At 36.8% G+C, this 22,312-nt stretch overlaps 1 protein-coding gene across 1 annotated transcript in view; it reads right to left on the reverse strand.

Moving 5' to 3' along the window:
* Window positions 1-10,240: 10,240 nt before the first annotated feature.
* The window catches only part of FAM199X (family with sequence similarity 199, X-linked), a 31,460-nt gene continuing 19,388 nt past the window's right edge, over window positions 10,241-22,312 (reverse strand). The window contains exons 3-6 of the mRNA XM_055563482.1: window positions 20,270-20,419; window positions 19,867-20,028; window positions 18,184-18,450; window positions 10,241-16,897 (exon numbers count right to left, since the gene is read on the reverse strand). Of these exons, the coding sequence (XP_055419457.1) occupies window positions 16,727-16,897; window positions 18,184-18,450; window positions 19,867-20,028; window positions 20,270-20,419 (750 nt within the window). The 3' untranslated portion in view covers window positions 10,241-16,726. The remainder of the gene's footprint in view (window positions 16,898-18,183; window positions 18,451-19,866; window positions 20,029-20,269; window positions 20,420-22,312) is intronic.

Raw genomic sequence — 22,312 nt, forward strand, 5'->3', positions numbered from 1 at the left:
TCCAATGTGAAGTGCTAGGTAATCAGGCACACTCCCTGTTTACTTATTATTCTTTTATAGTGTTTTACATGTACACCAAATGGTGACTTAACTAACAAAATTTCACAAAAAGATCAGATAGAACTAGTAGAAAATGTAACTTTAAGAGTGAGGAAAACATCAACTACTTTAGGGGGTCATCTAGGGGACCTAGATGGGGAAGGGGAGGAGGCCCAAGAGAGAGGGGATATATGTACAATTATGGATGATTTGCATTGTTGTATGGCAGGATGGCATCACTGACTCGATGGACGTGAGTCTGAGTGAATTCCGGGAGTTGGTGATGGACAGGGAGGCCTGGCGTGCTGCGATTCATGGGGTCACGAACAGTCAGACACGACTGAGCGACTGAACTGACTGACTGAACTGATGGCAGAAACCATTACAACATTGTAAAGCAATTTTCCTCCAATTAAAAAATAAATTAATAAAAGGAAAAAACAAACATATTTCTTTCAACAGTCAAGGAAAAACTAGGTGTCAAACTCCTCTGCTACAAATGATGATGTTTTAAATTATATAATAAACTATTTACTTAATCTGAATTCTTTGAGAGGTTTAAATGATCATACTCTCAATGGACATAGATATTTTAATAACTATCTTATTAGCATATACTCATAGTCTTCTGATGACAATGTAATTTTATGATTGCATAAGAGATAAATTGAGTTAATACCACTAAGCATACGTGACATTTTTGTTGTACTGTGATCATAGATGAGTCATGAAGTAAAGTGATTAATTACAAGTCAATGTTGCTAGGGTCATTGAGTGAATATTCTTCCCTTGCAAGTATTTAGAAACTCTAAATTTATAAGCTAATGAGTTTATCCTAGCTATAAACAGGAATTAGCTTCAGAGTATTCAGGAAATTTGTGTGCAATTAACCTAAAAATGATGACTATCTAAATATATTTTGGCATATTTCTATCATACAGGGTATTGTGCAAATATATAAAATGAAATCAAATACCTACAGATAAATTTTGAATAATGGAATCCTAAGAAAATTATTTTAATGGAATAAAATTTTAAAATAAGAGAATTTTAATATAGGTCTTTAAGATATTGAAGAATGATAAATCATCCTCATCAGCCTATAAATGGCTTTACTTCATTTTGCCATGAATAGAACTTGTAACCTTAGTAAGTAGCATTATCATGACCTAAATCATGTTGAAAGGAACAGGGCTTTACAAAGAGATAAACAGTATTCATGCTTTCCATGGATATCCTCTTTCAAATATAGGAGAAAATGAATAAAACCATTTGGATTTTGTAAATAACTCTATTTGATTTGCAATCTCCATTAAGCTCAGATTAACAAAGCTATTATTAGTATTAAATTAGCAAAGTTCTTTGCACATGTGTAAGGAACCATGGGGATGTAAGAATGAAGGATAGTGGGGAAGACAAGTAAACGCTGCAAAATGAAGAATGTAATACAGGCTAAAGCTCCTTTAGATTACTTCCTTCCTACTTTATTGGCATTAAAAAATAGCTTTCCCTTTAATGAAATGCATCTTGGTTCCATCTTTTGTGAAACTGAAAACCAAAGCAAAATAATGCAAGCTGTGTGAGGGCAGAGACTGTGTCTGCTTATTTTCCACTTATCCCTTATGCTTAACACAGTGCCTAGCATATAGTAGGCATCCTATTGCTGAATACATAGATGAGGAAGCAGCAGCTGAGTTTTCCTTTGCAGGATAACAAGGATGCAACAGGAAATCATTTCATCGTATATTTCATAAGTAATGTATTGGTTGTCTATTGCTGCATAACAACATAACCCCAAAATTTAGCAGCTTAAAATGACACACACTTATTATCTGACAGTTTCTGTGGGTCAGAAATCTGGTCATGACTTAGATGGGTGCCCTGAGCTTAGGGTCTCTCACAAGGCTGCCATCATCTCAGTGTTCTACTGGGAAGGATCCATTTCCTAGCTCATTCATGATTGTTGGCAGGATTCAGTTTCTCATGGGCTGTTCTATCAAAGCCTCAGTCCCTTGGTTCCTTGCCATGAGGGGCCTCTCTGCTGACATGTCACAGCATGGCAGCTTGCTTCATCAGAGTGAGCAACCAAGAGGACAAGAGAGAGCACAAGCAAGATAGAAGTCACAGTCTTTTATAACCTAATCACTCACGAGGTCCAGCTCACACCTAAGGGAAGGGAATTACACAAAGGAGTGAAGCACCATGATCTTTGGGGACCACATCAGAACGTGAGTACTACAGATGCTGAGTAGACTGGTTGTTTTGAGTATAGGTAAATGAAAAACTGCATAGATGGTGAAGCTGGAAAGTAGACTGGAGTTAGGCCAGCTGTGGAGGTTCTTGAGATGTCCTAAGTTGTCTGAACTTTGTTCTGATGCTAGCTACTCAAGGGCATACACACTGAGGAAACCAGAAGGGAAAGAGACACATGTACCCCAATGTTCATCACAGCACTGTTTATAATAGCCAGGACATGGAAGCAACCTAGATGTCCATCAGCAGATGAATGGATAAGAAAGCTGTGGTACATATACACAATGGAGTATTACTCAGCCATTAAAAAGAATACATTTGAATCAGTTCTAATGAGGTGGATGAAACTGGAGCCTATTATACAGAGTGAAGTAAGCCAGAAAGAAAAACACCAATACAGTATACTAACGCATATATATGGAATTTAGAAAGATGGTAACAATAACCCTGTGTACGAGACAGCAAAAGAGACACTGATGTATAGAACAGTCTTATGGACTCTGAGAGAGAGGGAGAGGGTGGGAAGATTTGGGAGAATGGCATTGAAACATGTAAAATATCATGTATGAAACGAGTTGCCAGTCCAGGCTCGATGCACGATACTGGATGCTTGGGGCTGGTGCACTGGGACGACCCAGAGGGATGGAATGGGGAGGGAGGAGGGAGGAGGGTTCAGGATGGGGAACACATGTATACCTGTGGCGGATTCATTTTGATATTTGGCAAAACTAATACAATTATGTAAAGTTTAAAAATAAAATAAAATTAAAAAAAAATGTAATTCATTGATCAGCAGCATTCATATCACCTAAATACTTGCTAGAAAGACAGAAGCTTGGGCTCCTATCACAGACCCACCAAATTAGAGTCTGCCATTTTAACTAGATCCCAGCTACATCAAAGTTTCAAAAATGCTGCTTTTGTTTCTGATAAGGCGAAAACAGCTTTTGTGAAAAGATTGAACATGGAAAAGGAGGAGGAATGAATCAAAGACTACATTTTTTTTAATTTTATTTTATTTTTAAACTTTGCATAACTGTATTAGTTTTGCCAAATATCAAAATGAATCCACCACAGGTATACATTTTTTGAACATACAAGATAGGACTGGTCTGCTCATGGCATTAGGAGATTTACAGAAGAATATGGCTGACCCTCAATACCAGTGATTCCCATACTTAATTCTGCATTAGAATCACAAGAAGCTTTTAAAATGCTCCTTGGAGAAATGCTGATTCTAGGGCTGGAGCATCATGTAGTGCCCAAAATAAAGTGCTCAAAACACAAAAGGATAGGAGAAGGTCAAAGGGATGCTGGAGCCAAGCTTTAAGAGTTCCCAACATCCAGAGCTGGAAAAATTTGAGCAACAAAATAAATAACATGGTATTATGTTATAATCCAAAGTATAAAATAAATATCCATGAATCCATACTGATATAAATGACTGAATAAATGAGAGGCCAATATCCAGGTGCTTAGTCCCTCAGTTGTATCTGATTCTTTGAGACCCCATGGATTGTAGCTTGCCAGGCTCCTCTGTCCATGGGGAAATTCTTCAGGCAAGAATACTGGAATGGATTGCCATTACCTCCTCCAGGGGATCTTCCCAACCCAGGGATTGAATCCAGGTATTGAACCCAGGTCTCCCACACTGCAAGCAGATTCTTTACCATCTGAGCCACCAGGGAAGCCCAAAAGGGATCCAGTAATGCAGGCAGAAGTCACTGCAGGTGAAGGCCCAGTGAGGCACCAAGGGAAGGTCATGGTCAAGTATGACTGCAAGGAGCTACAGAAGCATCTCAACCTGGAGAAGTGGATCCAGGAGCAGCTCAAAGACTGCCAGGCCCTTGTTTCTCCCTCCTCCCTAACCCCTACCCTAGGAAGAGAAGATTCCAGAGCTAGAAATCAATGTGGATGAACTGGACATGGAGAGCAATGATACGTGAGCTACCAGGGTCAAGGAGCTGCTGGTTGACTTACAAACCCACTGAGGCCCTCATCTCTGGCCTGCTGGACAAGGTCTGGGGCATGAAGAAGCTGAGCACACCCAAGAAGAAGTAAGGGTACTCAACCCAGGTGAACAGTGGCTCCCACAGGACAATTGCTGGTCCCCTCCCCCAACCTCATAGCAACAGCAATGGGGGTGGGGGGCAGCCTGCAGCCAGGCCTGGTGCCATGAACTGGGCTCCCTGTGCCCCTGGCCTAGGGGCCTCTTTTCTGCCCCCAGTTTTCCATTTTGGGTGTTTATTATTATTATTATTAAACTGATGAGATTTTGTGTTTTCATGTTTACTGCAGTGTGGGCCCTCTAATAAAGCTAGGATACGCCTTTGGTGCAGCTAAAAAAAATCATGTTGATAGTATGTACCCTTCAGGATAATGAGACTGGCACCTCACCTCTATGGTGTGTGCTCAGTTGCTCAGTCGTATCCAACTCTTTGGGAGCCCCATGGACTGCAGCCCACCAGGTTCCTCTATCCATGGGATTTCCCAGAAAAGAATACTGGAGTGGGTTGCCATTCCCTTCTACAAGGGATCTTCCTGACCTTGGGATCAAATCCACATCTGCACTGGGAAGCAGATTCTTTACCACTGTGCCACCTGGGAAGTCCATCTCACCTCTGTCGTAATCCTCTCCGAATCTCAAAACTCCAGACAAACCCAAACTGAGGATGACATTCCACAAAATACCTGACCAGTTCATCTTATATTTGTCAAGATCATGAAAAACAAGTGAAGAAAGAAACTGTCACAGATAGGAGAAGCTAAGGAAACATGATGATTAAATGAAAGAGGGATCCTGGATTGGATTTTGCAACAGAAAAAGAATTCATGTTGATATATGGCAAAACCAATACAATATTGTACAGTTAAAAATAAAATTAAATTAAAAATGAAAAAAAGAACATTAGTGGAAAAACTAATGAGATCAAATAATGAATGAAGAAATAATAAGTCTGTAGTTTAGTTAATAGTAATGTACCAATGTTGATTTCTTAGTTTTGACAAATATACCAGAGTTATGTAAGATGTTAACAGTAGGGCACCGGGTAGCAGGTATACAGGAATTCTCAGTGCGATCTTTATAACTTCTCAGTAAACAGACTTATTCCTAAATAAAATGTCCATTACAACTCAGTAGATGTCCATGCCTCACTGTCTGAGATTCTGATTCACTATTTCTGGGTGAGGGGGGACAGGTGGTTAAATACCATTATTTTCTATAAATTCCCCAGATGATTCTGGTGTGGGGTCCACACTTTAACTACTGCTCTGTACCAAACTCTTATGGTGATTTCTCTCAAACCACTGTGAAAAGTAACCACGTGATACAAAGCAGTGTTATACGGTGCAAAGAGCGCTAGTTTACAGCTCGAGACTTAATCCTTCATCTACCATCATTCAGCTACAGAACCTAGATAAAGCACTTCATCTCTCTTAGCCTCAAGCTTCTCATCTGCAAAATAGAGAGTAATGACCATTAAATTAGATAAAATCTATAAAATCTAAAAATGTTTCCAACATTTTTAGTATTTTAAAAACTTGTAAAATTATTTATTTGTGGCAGTACTGGGTCTTCGTTGCTGCATAGGCTTTCTCTAGATGCAGAGAGCAGGAGCTACTCTAGTTGTGGTACTCGGGCTTCTCATTTTGGTGGCTTCTCTTGCTGCAAAGCACTGGCTCTAGGTGCTCAGGCTTCAGTATTTGCAGCACATGGGCTCAGTAGTTGCGGCTCACAGGCGTGAGTTCAGTGAGTGTGAGTGCAGGCATTGTGGCACTGCCCCACAGCATGCGGAATCTTCCTGGACCAGGGATCGAACCTGTGTCCCTTGCATCAGCAGGCAGATTCTTAACCACTGGACCACCAGAGAAGTCCTCAACTTTTCAGATTACCATCTAGTTCTGTTATCGCCAACTTAATAAATAATTCCATGAAATCTAAGACAATATTTTTAAAACATTAGTGGAAGACTTTTCTCTAGGATACAAGTTAAGAAGTAATGAAGACTATTTTAATCAATAAGTCAGAGCTAATATATCTCAAATTAATAACATCCACACTTCATGGTATTACCATATACCCAGTCCAATGATGCTGTCATTGCCCCAGATACTTTGGGACTCCTTTAATATAGATAGAAGCCATTTTTTAGGCCACAAAAGAAAGTCTTTTAAAATCACACCTCATTGACCAAATGTAACCAGCTTTCTCACCCACGTTTAACCGCCAGATAGTCCTCTAAATGACCCTTGGTTATTTCTAAAAGCCAAAACTGCCCTAAAGGAACAGAGCCTGGGCCATTATGGGGAAGAAAATTCATTTGAGAACTTCATAAAAAGATACACAGTCTTCCCCAGAAAAATACATCACCATGCAAAAAAAATTTGCCAACAATTTGAATCCCTAGACTTTATTTTAAAACTCCAAATCTGGGGAGATAAATATTTACCATTACTAAGAAAATCCAAATGTTCCGAAAAGACTCAGAAGAAATCCTTTGGAGGCAACTTCTCTGAAGGAAACAAATGCACAACAGGAAAACACTGCACGTGGGGTGTGAATAAACATCTTAAGATTTAGCTGTTACTAGTTAGGAGCAAAAAAGTCACCTTCCTCTTAATGTCAATTTCCTCATTTGCAAAATGCAGAAAAGAGGATTGTGCTACATCAATGGTTCTCCATGTGTTCATGGACCAGCCTCACAAACACCTAGGAGGTCATTAAGAGTGCCTACTGAATCAGAAACTTTGGGAGTGGGGCCCGGCCATCTGTGTTTTAACAAGCCCTTCAGGGGATTCTGATATAAACTCAAGTTTGAGAACCACCAAGCTAAATGATCTCTCAAGTCTCTTTGAGCTCTCAAATTCTACAATTTGGAAAGTATAAACTTCAGTAATTCAAAATATAAAACCAAAACCAACAGTTTCAGTCACACATCTGTTAAAAGATTTTCTAAAATTAATTTCTAAGGGAAAAAGAATAAGAATCTTTACTTTTACCTTATATCCCCCACAGTACCCGTGCATACCTATTTACAAATACCGGGCATTCATATATTTACCATGTGGTCCAACTTGGCTGAAAAAGAAAATTCTTTGACCCAGAGGCAGGTGACAGAGAAAATACCTAGTTCAACTTATCTTGTACAGTTATTTTCCCTACCTTCTACCTGCAATCCAAAATATCCCATGGCTTTATTAATAAAGTAGTAGGGAAAACTGGACTTTGTTTTTATCTAAAAGCAATACATATCTTATTTTCACTGGAAATATGCTCAAGACACACCACCAGGATTTATCAAGCAATAATAAAAATAATTATTCTATCTTAGTGCTAACAAAAGTATAATTTTGAAATAAGGCTGATGATAATGGTTTTGATTTCAAACAAGTAAACCAGATATTTAATATTAAGGAATTATTTTAATAAGTATGGTGATATCATGCTGCTGCTGCTAAGTTGCTTCAGTCGTGTTCGACTCTGTGCGACCCCATAGACAGCAGCCCACCAGGCTCCTCCGTCCCTGGGATTCTCCAGGCTTGAACACTGGAGTGGGTTTCCATTTCCTTCTCCAATGCATGAAAGTGAAAAGTGAAAGTGAAGTCACTCAGTGTGTCCGACTCTTAGCGACCCCATGGACTGCAGCCCACCAGGCTCCTCGGTCCATGGGATTTTCCAGGCAAGAGTACTGGAGTGGGGTGCCAATGCCTTCTCCGATGGTGATATCATAGTTATGTATAATATAGAAGTGCCATTATCTTTTAAAAAAACTTGATACTATAATATTTAAAAATGAAGAATAATACCTGTGAACTTAACTATCATCAAGTATTGAGCTAAGGTGAGTGGTTCGGTTCAATTCAGTTGCTTAGTTGTGTCTAGCTCTTTGAAACCCTATGAACTGCAGCACGCCAGGACTCCCTGTCCATCACCAACTCCCGGAGTTCACCCAAACTCATCTCCATTAAGTCAGTGATGCCATCCAACCATCTCATCCTCTGTCATCCCCTTCTCTTCCTGCCCTCAATCTTTCCCAGCATCAGGGTCTTTTCAAATGAGTTAGCTCTTCACATCAGGTGGCCAAAGTATTGAAGCTTCAGCATCAGTCCTTCCAATGGACACCCAGGACTGATCTCCTTTAGGATGGATTGGTTGGATCTCCTTGCAGTCCAAGGGACTCTCAGGAGTCTTCTCCAACACCACAGTTCAAAAGCATCAATTCTTCAGTGCTCAGCCTTCTTTATAGTCCAACTCTCACATCTATACATGACCACTGGAAAAACCAGTCTTGACTAGATGAACCTTTGTTGACAAAGTAATGTGTCTGCTTTTTAATATGTTGTCTAGGTTGGTCATAACTTTCCTTCCAAGGAGTAAGCGTCTTTTAATTTCATGGCTGCGGTCACCATCTGCAGTGATTTTGGAGCCCAAAAAATAGAGTCAGCCACTGTTTCCCCATCTATTTGCCATGAATTGATGGGACCAGATGCCATAATCTTATTTTTCTGAATGCTGAGCTTTAAGCCAACTTTTTCACTCTCCTCTTTCACTTGCATCAAGAGGCTCTTTAGTTCTTCTTCACTTTCTGCCATAAGGGTGGTGTCATCTGCATATCTGAGGTTATTGATATTTCTCCCAGCAATCTTGATTCCAGCTTGTGCTTCTTCCAGCCCAGAGTTTCTCATGATGTACTCTGCATATAAGTTAAATAAGCAGGGTGACAATATACAGCCTCGATGTACTCCTTTTCCTATTTGGAACCAGTCTGTTGTTCCATGTCCAGTTCTAACTGTTGCTTTCTGACCTGCATGCAGATTTCTCAGGAGGCAGGTCAGGTGGTCTGGTAATCCCATCTCTTTCAGAATTTTTCACAGTTTAGTGGATGGGGAGGTAAAAGGAACAAGATTGGCCATGAGAGAAGCGTTGAAGTAGATATGGTATATGGGGATGCATTTTACTCTTCTACTTGAAATTTTTTAATAAGACAAAGCAGAAAATATGCCAATTCAATTATCTGCTGTTTTGAGTAAAAAGAAGCATAGAGTGGGATCCTGCCAACCAAATGAATAAACTGGAATTTTAAAAATATTATTCCTCCATTACAAGGGAAGTAATGTACTTAAATTTAGTATCTATCAGCTAAGAAACACAGATAATGTACTAAAACATCCCACTTACCATGAGACTCAAACTGATAGTGAGGGAGAGGTAGAGATTGTCAGACGTAAGTAACAGTGATTCTCTTAAAGCTCTCACATTACAAGAAAAAAGATGCGCTCTGAGGGATGATTCTGAAATAAGCAGTTTTTTTTAATAGACTCTTTAAAAATGTATGTCCTAGTACTGTCACTTAGGACTGATTTTGCATCAAGAGAAGGATGAACTCAGAGAAATCTCCATGGTAGCACTCTGCAACAATCAAAACAGAAACTGGCACCTAATTTCCACATCATTCAAACATTAAATTGTACTCATGGTCAAGTGAAATAGTCAATATTTGAGAAATGTCTCCATTAAACCATCAAGTTCCCAACTTAGATAGTGGCCTTAAGGAAGTAGACAATGAAATGCAGCACACTCTTCCTCTCATACCAATCACTTATAAATAGTAACTGTGGGCAGAAGTTTTGAGTCAATGATTACTGTTCACTGGTAAAATGATGATAGTGGTCACTACATAAAACAAAATACCTAGATCTGTACTATCCAACAGAACTGTGATGATGGAAATGTTCTATATCCTGTATTTTCCAACGCAGTAGTCTCACCATATATGGCTACAGCACTCTTGAAGTGGTGCTAATGGGACCAAGAAGCTAAATTTTAATTTTCATTCACTTAAATAGCTACGTGTGGTTATGGGTTACCATAATAAACAGTATATACAGTTTTAGAGTACTTAAGAAACACATACACACAGATAAACACACACATTTCACTTAATATCTGACTCACATTTATTAAAAATTGAAATTACAGAAAAGCATGAATAATATTGGCTTTATTAAACAAGCTTAATTAACTTACCTTTGACTAACAAATCAAAGCATTTAATATCACAAAAGGAATTTTGAGCACGAGGTCAATTCCAACCTCTGAAGTTAAAAACAAATGAAAAGCAGCCAAGACATTTTCCAAAGGAGAGAGCAACCACAGATCTCCCTCTAGTGGCAAGAGATAAAGTTGCTGCTGAAAAGCTGAACTGCTTCCTTTTATATAACTTAAGAAAACTCTAGAAGGAAAATAGATCTGGTTTTTGTAAACAACGTTAGACCTAATTTTCACTTACTATGAATTCTAATGTCTCTAGAAATCTGATCTTTCCAGGAGAAAAGAGATTTGCCAGTGACATCTGGGGAATTGGGACTTACACAAAACAAAAGCTATGGAGCCTTAACCAAACTGAGCAAAAGAAAAGAGAGAAATTTTTCTCTGTTGATAAATGTTCTAGGATGGGACATGAAAAGGAGTAGATTCAGAAGTATAAAGTAGTAAGCAGCAGTGGGTTTGTAAAAATCCATGGTACATCAAAAGAGACAATTTAAAATATTACAATTTTTTTATAACTAAAACACTTTTCATTCTTATAATCAGTTTCAAAAGACAGCTCTACCACATTGCCATTTTAATTACAACCGTACATACTATATAGATTTAACTACTGAATGACTACTTTCAAGTACAAGAGGAAACTCAAAATAGAAGTGACTTGTGTTACAGCTATTGTTTTTCCCTCACAGCTTCAGGAAAAACAGCTTTTATATACACTGAAGTAAGTACAGAATGTACAGAAGACAGATATATATATACAAAAGTGCATTAATACAGTAATACATTTAGCAGAAATACAGGAAAAAAATCCTGGTTAACAATCTGATACATTACAGTATTTAAGACTACTTGAAGATTCTCCAAACCAGTCAATTTCCTACTTGCTTTGGTTATGATATTGATGCTACATAACTAACCTTTGAAACTAAAACAAAAAAATTGAAATTTTTAACCATCTGTGAAATGTTTTACATATACTTGTGTTTATTCTTAATAGCTTTTGAAAACAGTTTTATAAAACTCCCAACACAAAGATTTAGAATGGATAATACATATATCTAAATTAGAGTATTCAAAGAGGAAATTAAATTGATTCACTACAGGAACAGACATGGTCTGCTCCATTCCTAAAAGCCTCAGCTTGGTAACCTAACCTCAAAGTCTCAACTTAAATCCAATTGGTCAGCTACTATTAAAGAGCAAGCAGCTCCACAAAACAAGCCATGGCTTCAGGCCACTGTTCCTTAGAACAATTCACAATAGGTAAGTGTTAACTTGTCATTTATACATATTAATTCTACAACTACCTTTATATAGTCAAAATGCATAATTAGACTACTCTCTGCATATGTATAATTAGACTACTCTCCTCTTTTCTACCCCATCCCTCACAAAAAAAGAACACAGATTTCCACAGGTTCCATTGACCACAAAGATGTAACAAAGAAATCCAACAATACTTATTGAAATCAGAGAAGACCAAATCAGTTTTTCCAAGTTCAGTATGGATATCAAATTTAAAAAATTAATTTACCATTATGTGATCTAGGTTAAAACATTAATAACTTTAATTTAAAATACAATTGTGAAGGGGGGCTGAAAACAAGTAATTTTCATATTGGAAAAATTATGTAAATAAAATTTTAGTGAGTCAACTCGGCTATACCATGCAACTTCCTATTTTTTTGTCTTAAATTATTTTATTGAAGTATAGTAGATTTCTTACTCTTATTAATAATAGCCAGTTACTTAGAATTTGTAGAGTTCCTTCTAAGCCTTATGGAAATAAGAATTAAGGATTAAGAAATAAGAATTAAGCATTTCTAAGGAGCTATGTTCCAGATACTACACTGATAAGGATGCCTAGGTCTAAATCTCTCTCAGATACCTCCCACCACTTAGCATAATTTAATTGTAAAGATAAAACTTATCTTACTTTGTCAGACTTAAAATGAATCCAAAGTTATCACAGTACATGTGTATACAAATATTTATTTTCTACCTAATAGTCCTTTTAAGGATTAAACTTACCTCTAAGTTTAGACATATTGAATGTCAGTGTGCGCAACATCAATACTATCATTTGACTGTAACTGGAAATTTTTCTATCAACCATCTCAAACTATAAACTGATTTTAAGTAACCCCTTCCCAGTTTGAAGCAAACATTTTTTCTTGTAAACAGAAGTGTTAAGAAGTTAAAAGGAAGAGGAATGTTATGCTATTACATAAATGAATACAAGAATCACTAAAGTTAACAAACAAATCAAATTGCTATATAATCTCTGCTTTTGAAGTACTTTTGCCTTGAAAATTATCTTTCCAGAGTTAACTCAATTTAAAAAATATTCTTGGGAATTCCCTGGAAGCCCAGTGGTTATAACTTCATGCTTTCACTGCCGAGGGCCTAGTTTCAATCCCTGGTCAGGGAACTAAGATCCTGCAAGCTGCACAGTGAGGCCAAAAAATAAAATAAAATAAGTAAAATAAAAAAAAATCCTGCTTCATGAGTTTTATCAGGGGAAAAAAATAAACAAATACATTAAACTATACTTTCCTGCTACTGCTGCTAAGTCGCTTCAGTCATGTCCGACTCTGTGCGACCCCAGAGACGGCAGCCCACCCATCCCTGTGATTCTCCAGGCAAGAACACTGGAGTGGGTTGCCATTCCTTCTCCAATGCATGAAAGTGAAAAGTGAAAGTGAAGTCGCGCAGTCGTGTCCGACTCTTAGTGATCCCATAGACTGCAGCCTACCAGGCTCCTCCGTCCATGGGATTTTCCAGGCAGGAGTACTGGAGTGGGGTGCCATTGCCTTCTCCAAAACTATACTTTAGATGACTTCAATGTTCTATGACCTAGCTGGGCCAAAAATCAAGTTATATAAGTGAAACTTAAGATCTGAAGGTTTTCGGTATGTACTCTATTATCATTGATTAGTTCGATATAATGCCTTTGCTTACTGATATCCAAGAGCATGGGCATTTTATAAAATGAATTACAACATTTAGATTACTTTTGAATTTGGAAAAGCCTAATGTTGACAAACAGTATAGAGTTCACCTTTAAGGCACAGGAAGCTATAAACAAAAGACTCTACGCTAGAGAATCCTGGGAACAAGACTTTTCTATTTGTCATGAACTAACATTTTTGGCTTAAATATGAAGACATTTGATAAATTTCACAATTTTTAAAGCTCATCAGAATCTGGATACCTTTATATGGTAGTTCTTAAAATTTTTCCTTTATGAGGGGTTTTAGCACTTCTAAGAGCTAAATGAGATGTCTATTCAATCCACGGAGTCATCAAATTTCAAATCAGTTTCTGGCATTAATTCAGCAATATCTAGTTAACCCAGAGGACTGACAAAATGGACAAAACAGCCACCACTTAACTAAAAATGAGACAAGTCTCAAAAAATAAAGTTATTTTACTCTAAGTTCTTCTTGGGACAGAAGAACAGTATAAAGTCCTTTGTACTTCACTACACATTATTCTACATTGCCTCACTTAAACTCAGTTGCAAAAATATAGGAAAAAATGCATCATTTTGTTTAAACTCAAGGTTTGCACTTTTAAAACCTGTGATAGGGACTGACAGACTTCTACAAGGTCTCTTTTCCCCAGTTTTGTTGAAATATAATTGACATACACACAAGATCCCTAATAAAATGTTCTGGATAAATGTGATGTGACTTCATTATGCCCTTATTTAAGAAGTCTTATTTTTTAATCATGCCCTCATGTAACAAGGCTTATTTTTAAAGGGAAAGACTTATTTGCTCTAATGTCAATTCTCTACAGTTGAGAACTGACAATGGAGCAAATAAGTCTCACATTTTTATTAATTGGTTAGTCGAGGTTTATACTTTTAAAGAAAAAAATTGAGTTGGATTTGTTTTAAATTGCACTTAGAAAGAGATCAGACTAAATTTATTATTTATTCTAAGAAATAAATAATTCAAACCTGAATTATCTACATGAGGCATTAAAACCAAAAAAAAAAGTATAGCACATTAACAAAGACAAGAATTTTTTTTGTCTTTTTCTGTTGTTTTATTTGGGGGGAGGGGGCGTAGGTAGAGAAAGACTTTGTAATCTCCCTCTTTAATCATAAGCAAACACAAATTGCTTAAATTTTTTTTCTGTTCTTTATTTCAATCTCTTCCAAGCCACCTTACTGAGCTATCTCTAATTTATGATACCATAAAGACTGTGCATCCAGATTTGCACAACACTTCATGGTGTACTTTACTATAAACACTCAAACTTTTATAAACTTTAAAAATGGGCTTTGTGGCACTTTGGTAAACTTGTTTAACAGTGACCTAAGTTAAATCTATGGTAATAAGACTGCGATTATTGGGAGAGTAGAGCAATTGGTCTTATTAGGATCTTTTTTTACTGGTCACTGTCAAGTAAATTGTTTCCAAGTATTTAACAGATACATGCTGTTCTATGGTCTCCAAAAGGGGCCTGTTTTCCTTGAAGAGTAACTAAAGAGAACAGGCAGTCATTCCCTGGAATTTTGCTTTTGCTAAGAGCAGGTAGAGAATTCAGCTGTATTTGCTCTTCTATTTACTCTTTCTGTATTTAGAAGGGAAAACACAACAAGGTGGACCCTTTCAATCTTCCTCAAGAGTATTCTGGGATTTATCCCCAAGCTCTCTTTGGGCCCTCTAAGCTAGTCAGAAGCACTAAAGAGGGGGTAAGGGGAAAGTTAGAGGGAATACTCCAACTGACAACCATATACACATATATACTGTTATTTCAGTAAAATTTTAAAGTATGAATTTAGTAGTCTTCAAAATGTTACAACCATACCACAGACCTCAGTAAAGCTGCAATATATCAATTTTTCCCTTAGTTTCAATTCTTTAACTTTTGAGGAACCAAAATAAAGTAAAAATTTCAAAACACATGATTGTAAGCAAAGGTTATGCTGAGAATTAAGAATTCACAGCTGAGAATTAAGGATCTACGTTGTTAATCTTTTTAATGGATTACTTGATATGATACAGTGTAAAAAAGGTAGGAATCTATCAACCTCTGACTCTAGAGTTTAAAAAAATATTAACAACTCATCCTACAAAATCATGATTACCTCCCAAGTTTCCACAATAAAAAGAAAATTATGAAAGTCAGAAAGCAGCTTGATTGTCAGTAGTATCAGTTTCCATTTTCTTTAACCCGTGTGAATGTTTAAAGATGTGTGGGAAAATAAAAGGAATCACACTACTTATAATGTTCATGATATCAAACTCTTCATGAAAACATTTAGAGACTCCATGATTTCACATTTAAAATTAGAGTACTATTAGTAGCCAAGAAGCAAAGGTTTTTTAATATCTCACTGCTCAGTGTATTTCTAGCGATTTATAGAGTTTAGCAGAACTGTAAGGGTTTCTTGAGTTAATTTTGAACATTAACTTATTCACATGCCATAAAGCTGTTACACCAAATATTTAAAAATTAGAGCTGTGCTGAAAATAAAAAAAAAACTACAAAAAGAAGTTGACAGAGATGTTTCTTGCCTTTAAGACAGTTTCACAGCCTAAAATTTCAAAAAGCAGTGAAAAGTAGAATTGGTTGTTTTGCTTGCTGGATTTTTCCATTTGAATATTAATCAATGTAGCATTAAGTCTAAAATTCAGCTACTAGTAACATTATTTTCTCAGTAGTCATCACTTGCAGAAAGGATTCTGAATATACACAAAGTGAAAAACAAAAACAAACCTAACAAAAGATGTTAGGGCCTATTTTTTACACATTTGAGTTAAAATGAATGAAAACAAATAAACCTAATGAAGGCACTATTGTAAACAGCAATCCACATTCTATCCCTACAACCTCAAAAAAAAGACGTCCACTAGGAATTGAGAATTATGCTATGGCCCTTTAGAAAAACTAAGAAATCATAACATTAAGAAGAAACTGAATTATGATCTCTACACATTCTATACTGACATAATAAATTATCTGTCAGCAGTACCTTGAAATCTCCTAAACTGTTAAAGTACTAATCTGAAAAAGCCCACTTAACCACTCTGAAGTTTAAATAGTTAAAACATTTACTAAATCAGTGGTTCTTAAAACTAGAGTGTGTGGCAGAATAACCTGGTACCTGTTGAAACACAATGCTATGCCCCTCCCCCAGCATTTCTGATTCACTAGGTCTGGGGTGGGACCCAAGAGTATGCATTTCTAATAACTTCTCAGGTGATGCTGAAGCTACTGGTCCGAGGACGAACTGCTGAGAACCACAGACCTAAATTATGAACGGTACGTCAGCACAGCCCTAACCAAAAGTTTGGTCAAGATGCATGTAAACAAATAAGGATAGAATAATGCTTAGAAACAATGCTGATAAATTCACCCTTATTACATCAAAACATCTACATCTGCTTCATGGTCTTCCTCAGTCACTTTCAAGGACAGCACTTCTTCATTAAGGAAGAGCCCACTGAGCCTCTCCTTCCGAGCCTGCCTCTGCTCTTTCAGCTGCCTCTTGCGTAAGGCCTTCTGTTGTAACTTCCGCTGTTTGGATCGCTTCTGTCAAAATAAAAAATTCTAAATCAGTGAGGTTCAGTTCTGGCATACCCACCCCAAAGTATGGATCAAATTCGATATTTTCTGAATAGAGATGTTCAAATTCCTCTGCAGTACAATCCTGGTTCTAGTAAGTGAGCCATTAGCTTAGACATGAAAACAATTTTTCAAGATTCTGTATTTATGGTATTTGACTAGGAAATCTGATTAGGAAGGTTTGAAACCTGATCATTTGACTAGTTATGGATAACCAATCATTTCTAAGGCTTTTTTATATTAAATTAAGGTACACTGGTGTCAGTGCAGAGGAAACATGCAGTGAACAATAATGAAAACATATGTAGAGAACACTGGCAAAATCTCTAATGCTTATTCTTTGAAGGTGCCTTTCATCCAAAAGCATTAGCAATTTTACAATTGCTGGGAAAGAACCATGTCTTTTTCATATTAAGCAAATGCCATCTTTTAAGCCCATTAGAAACCCAGTGGGTACTCTATTTCTTGCCACTGGTGAACTGATGCCAAAAAAGAATGACCACATACACAGAGGAAACCCTTGGCAACCAACAAAGCTGGCTATGTTTCTGCCACTTTGGTTAAGAACCAAGTAAAGAATCACTTTCCAGGAAAAGTCACCACTGGGTTCCCAAGAGTTATAGAGATACCCTTATCATCTGTAAGTTAGCTCCACACTGTCACCACTGCAAGGAACCGAACTTTCCCACTAAGCATAACAGAACTATTCTATATACATTTAAATTTTCTATTTTTTATGCGTCCAAAAATACTATACAGAGTTTTTTCAACTGTGAAAAGAGTAGTCAGAAATTAGAGAAAGCATTATTACATTTAAAAAAGAGCTACAAAGAAACATTCATGGTTAAAACTTTAAGAAAACATTTAACACACACACATACAAGACATACAGGACATTTTTAGGAGCTAATAGACAGCAACATCAGCAACCTAGTGAGATCTGCTTAATAGTAAGTTGCAGTCAGTATTGCAATCTTGAGACTCACTCATTATTTCCATCAATTTATCTTACTTAAAACAGACACAAAAATCAGATAAAATTGAGGGTAATATGGCTGTGGGTCAAAACAGCATTTCAAAGCACTCAATGTAGAGGGCTTTGTTCAACAGCAGAGAATCCTGCTTGCTCAATTAAAATCAAAACCCACAGGCATCTATAGAGCAGGATAATTTTAACTCTTCAAGAACTGTATGTGAAGGAATACTAATGTTAATATTGAAAGGTAAAGTTTTGTATTGATTAGACGTTTTACTTTTGAATCCCGAATCCGCTCTGCTGCACTTGCAGACAAGTTGCTGTCACTGTGTGCTCGACTCATGTTGGCACTGGAGTTTGAAGCAGAGTTTCCAACACTGGACCCACTGCTGCTTGCAGAACTGACCATGCTGGCACTGCTGCTGCTGGCACTGGCACTGGCACCGCTCACTCCACTGGTGCTTGCACAACTAAAGTTGCTTCTCTTCCAGGCCTCTCTTGTGGGCCGTAGGCGAGGGCTATGCTCCTTGATATAGTTTCTGACCTTGGAACAGACAGACAAAAACTGGTTAGTATTGTACCTTGATGTTCTGCCCTCAAAATAATGGAGAAAAGAAGAATATTGTACTTAAAGATTGTCAAAAGTGCTACAGATGCATATAGGTTGACCAGAAAGACAAAAGAAATCTCTAAATGTAGAAACAAGTACCAGAAAAATTCTGGTGCTCAAAATTCTAGAATAAATGTTATGAAGCTAGATTTTTTTAAGTATATAAACTATAATCAGTAAATGAAAAGCTACTAGCTTCCAGAATTTAGGAGTGTAAGAAAATAACACTAGAAACAGAAACCAACAATAAAAGAGGTAAGAGTAGGCATTTTTTAAAAGGTTGCCACTTAAGTATGCTGCTGATTATATTAGAGTGTTTCCTAGAACTTAGGTAGGGGCCCATAATACCTGTCTTCAAACACAAGGCATCAATTTACCATACTAGTGAAAAATGGGCTGGAATGTAAAAAATTATATAGTTTGTCTGTTGAGAGAAACACTGAAATGAGAGAAATTTTTCATAAATGATGACAAACACAAAAAATTAAAATGTTCACTCAAGTATAGCTCTCAATAATATTTTGATTCTGTCCACTGGTCTTTTGTAAGATGAGTTACAATAAATCTATACCTTAGCATAACAACTCCTTAAATTGTGAAGTCAAATTTCAAATCCTATATAACTAGAAAGTAGGTTCTAGATCCAAATGATCCCAGAAAGGTATGGCCACATGAGATATACATAAAACCTCTTAAAACCACATGTTCTAATATTACATTTCACAGCAGTGATTTTGACCTTAATTATCGATATATTTATATATGACTATTCAAGTCATATATGACTATTCAAGTATAAAAAGCAGAGACATTACTCTGCCAACAAAGGTCCATCTCATCAAAGCTATGGTTTTGCCAGTAGTCATGTATGGATGTGAGATTTGGACTATAAATAAAGCTGAGCACTGAAGAACTGATGCTTCTGAACTGTGGTGTTGGAGAAGACTCTTGAGAGTCCCTTGGACTGCAAGGAAATCAAACCAGTCCATCCTAAAGGAAATCAGTCCCGAATATTCATTGGAAGGACTGATGCTGAATCTCCAATACTTTGGCCACTTGATGCGAAGAACTGACTCATTGGAAAAGACCCTGATGCTGGGCAAGATTGAAGGCAGGAGGAGAAGGGGACAACAGAGGATGAGATAGTTGGTTGGCATCACCGACTCAATGGTCATGAGTTTGAGTAAACTCCAGGAGTTGGCAGTGGACAGGGAGGCCTGGTGTGCTGCAGTCCATGGGGTCGCAAAGAGTTGGACACAGCTGAGCTACTGAACTGAACTGCTTCAAGTATACATGTTATCAAACAATGGCATTTTTAATAGCTGTAGAATCTGTATTTTCTTTACATACCTGCTTCAGTTTTTCATCTGTGAGACAGTTAAGTTCAATAATAAACTCACTGTCGGTAGGGGAGATTTGAGCAGAAGGATCAATTATTTTAATAATATCAAGTTGTTCCCGAAGACCCATCTCAGTACTGACTTTACGACTCAGATACTCAATATATTCCACCTATATGATGAAAAATTATAATAAATAAGATCAATGCCAAAACCTCTGATCTTTTAGTGTGCAACTTATAATATGTTTAAGTATCAGAAACACTTATATTTTTCCCTGCAAAACAATTAGAGCTCAAATTCATATTTACTAAGCAATCTACATTAATCTAGTAGCTTTAAATTAGACAATAAATGAAACTTCACATATTCTCCACATATACGCTTTTAATTAAGAATGTCAAGATCTCTACCTGCTCATCGTTTGTCATTGCACTCCAAGGAAGTTCATCTAAATTCCGGTGCTTGTTTTTCTTTTTAGGAAGCAGGCAAGGTGAACTTGGAATACTGGGTATGACATCAGAAAGTACATCACTCCCACTGGCAATGTCACTGCCAGGTAACTTTATAAAAATAAGGAGAAGGTAGGGAAAGAAAAATTAAAAGCAAGAGTTTAAATGCCATGTTTCATATTGACTAAAAATTACTTTAATAAAAGACTAATGACAAATACTGAATCAGAAGACATTAACTCTGATCCACTCTTATTTTAGACAAAGCAGCAATATCATACTCTTTTTATATGCAGTCATTCAATGAGCAGTATTTTCCAAAAGCTTAAAATCACAATCGAAGCTTATTAAAATGCTAACTTAAGAATCACTCATCATTAAGGTTTTAAATTCATATGAATGCAGGTTAGGGCCCACACTGCATAATGAATAAGAAGCACTAGTCTCTATCTCAAGAAACCTGAGTGATCTGCCACTATCTGGCTCTTTGCCAGACACTGTGGTAGATATACTTCCAAAACAAAGACAAATAAATCATGTCCCTTGTCCTCATGACTGTATTAATAACCTCAAGACAATTAAAATAATTTAAAATATGTTGTTAATACGTATCCATGGCATTGTAACAGGTACACGGAATCCAAAGGAGTCTAAGTCATGGTCCTTACACAAGAACTTTATATTCTACTTGGAAAGATAACACAGTAGCACAAACATATAATTATACAACATAACGAACAACAAATGCATGTTTGAGATGACAAGTCATCAATGGAAATACCTAGCAACAAACTGAAGCTACAAGACTAAAGCTTAGAGAACTACTAGGGGACAGGCACTGGGGAGTCAATTGCATAGAAGAGATGTATGAAGCCACAAAAAGGGGGTGGATCACTCTGCAAGGTGATCATGTTTACAATGAAGTTATCTAAATTAGATATTCCCCTTTAAAAACATTTTTACTTTGATAGTCATTGATGAATCCAAGTACATAAGTGACATCCAACAATCTATGACTTCCTTCAAAATCTCATTAACTAACACTTCTTGAATTGTTTACCCTTGGCCCAAATGTCAGTGTAATAGTCAGTATTAAGAACATTGCTGAATGCATGCACAAAGGCCATCTTTTCCCGTTTTTAACATCAATAAAACATTTTGCTATTTCCCCTTTGAAAAACTTTAAGTCACAACATTACTATGTTAAAGATCCTCCTGGGGTTCCTAAAACAAAATGAGGTGCTCCTTATCAGATGAAAGGCCTCCCCTACTTCAAACTACTTTGATAAACTAGGTAGAAAAAGGAACTTTCAAAATATCTATACTCTCAAAACATAAGAAAAAATTTCATCTAAATCTTTAGCAAATACCTGTTAAGTGCCAGACTACATGCTAAGCATTTTAATTGTCCCTTTAATTATGTTTACATGGTTGTTGGGGGGTGGGTGGTAAAAAACAGGCAATTAATGGTACTTTGGCCATTATTTTTTTCTGGGGAGAAGTAAAAGATTCCAGAGTTCAAATCCCAGCCCCACTGCTTACTAGCTGTGTGATCTTGTAGAGGTTAGTTCCCTTCTTTGAGCCTCAGAGTCTTCAGTAAGTTGTGGTTACTATCATCCATCTCAAAGGACTGTTGAGAGATTATATGAGGTAACATGCCTGGCACATAGGTGATACTCAATAAATTGAAGTGTGTACTTTTTTCTGTACCTTGCCATGGTTATAAAAAGAAAGGAACATAAACTCTGAGAATATTTCATGTTGCTTAAGTGGCTGGGTTAAGTTTCATATGTTAGTCTCTAAGAATGACAGCTTGGGGTAAAGGAAGAGGCATTCACATAAAGAGAATAATAAAACCATAGGTAGAAGAGAAAAAAAAAACAACACAGGATGAGATTAAGAAGACCTATATAATTAAAACAAATCAGTGCTAGGGATTTAAAAGCTTTACAAATGAACCAGAGCTGTTATATGATATAAAGAAGTAGGCCAATAACATTTCTA

The sequence above is a fragment of the Bubalus kerabau genome, chromosome X (genome assembly GCF_029407905.1).
Source record: "Bubalus kerabau isolate K-KA32 ecotype Philippines breed swamp buffalo chromosome X, PCC_UOA_SB_1v2, whole genome shotgun sequence".
Taxonomy (NCBI): domain Eukaryota; kingdom Metazoa; phylum Chordata; class Mammalia; order Artiodactyla; family Bovidae; genus Bubalus; species Bubalus kerabau.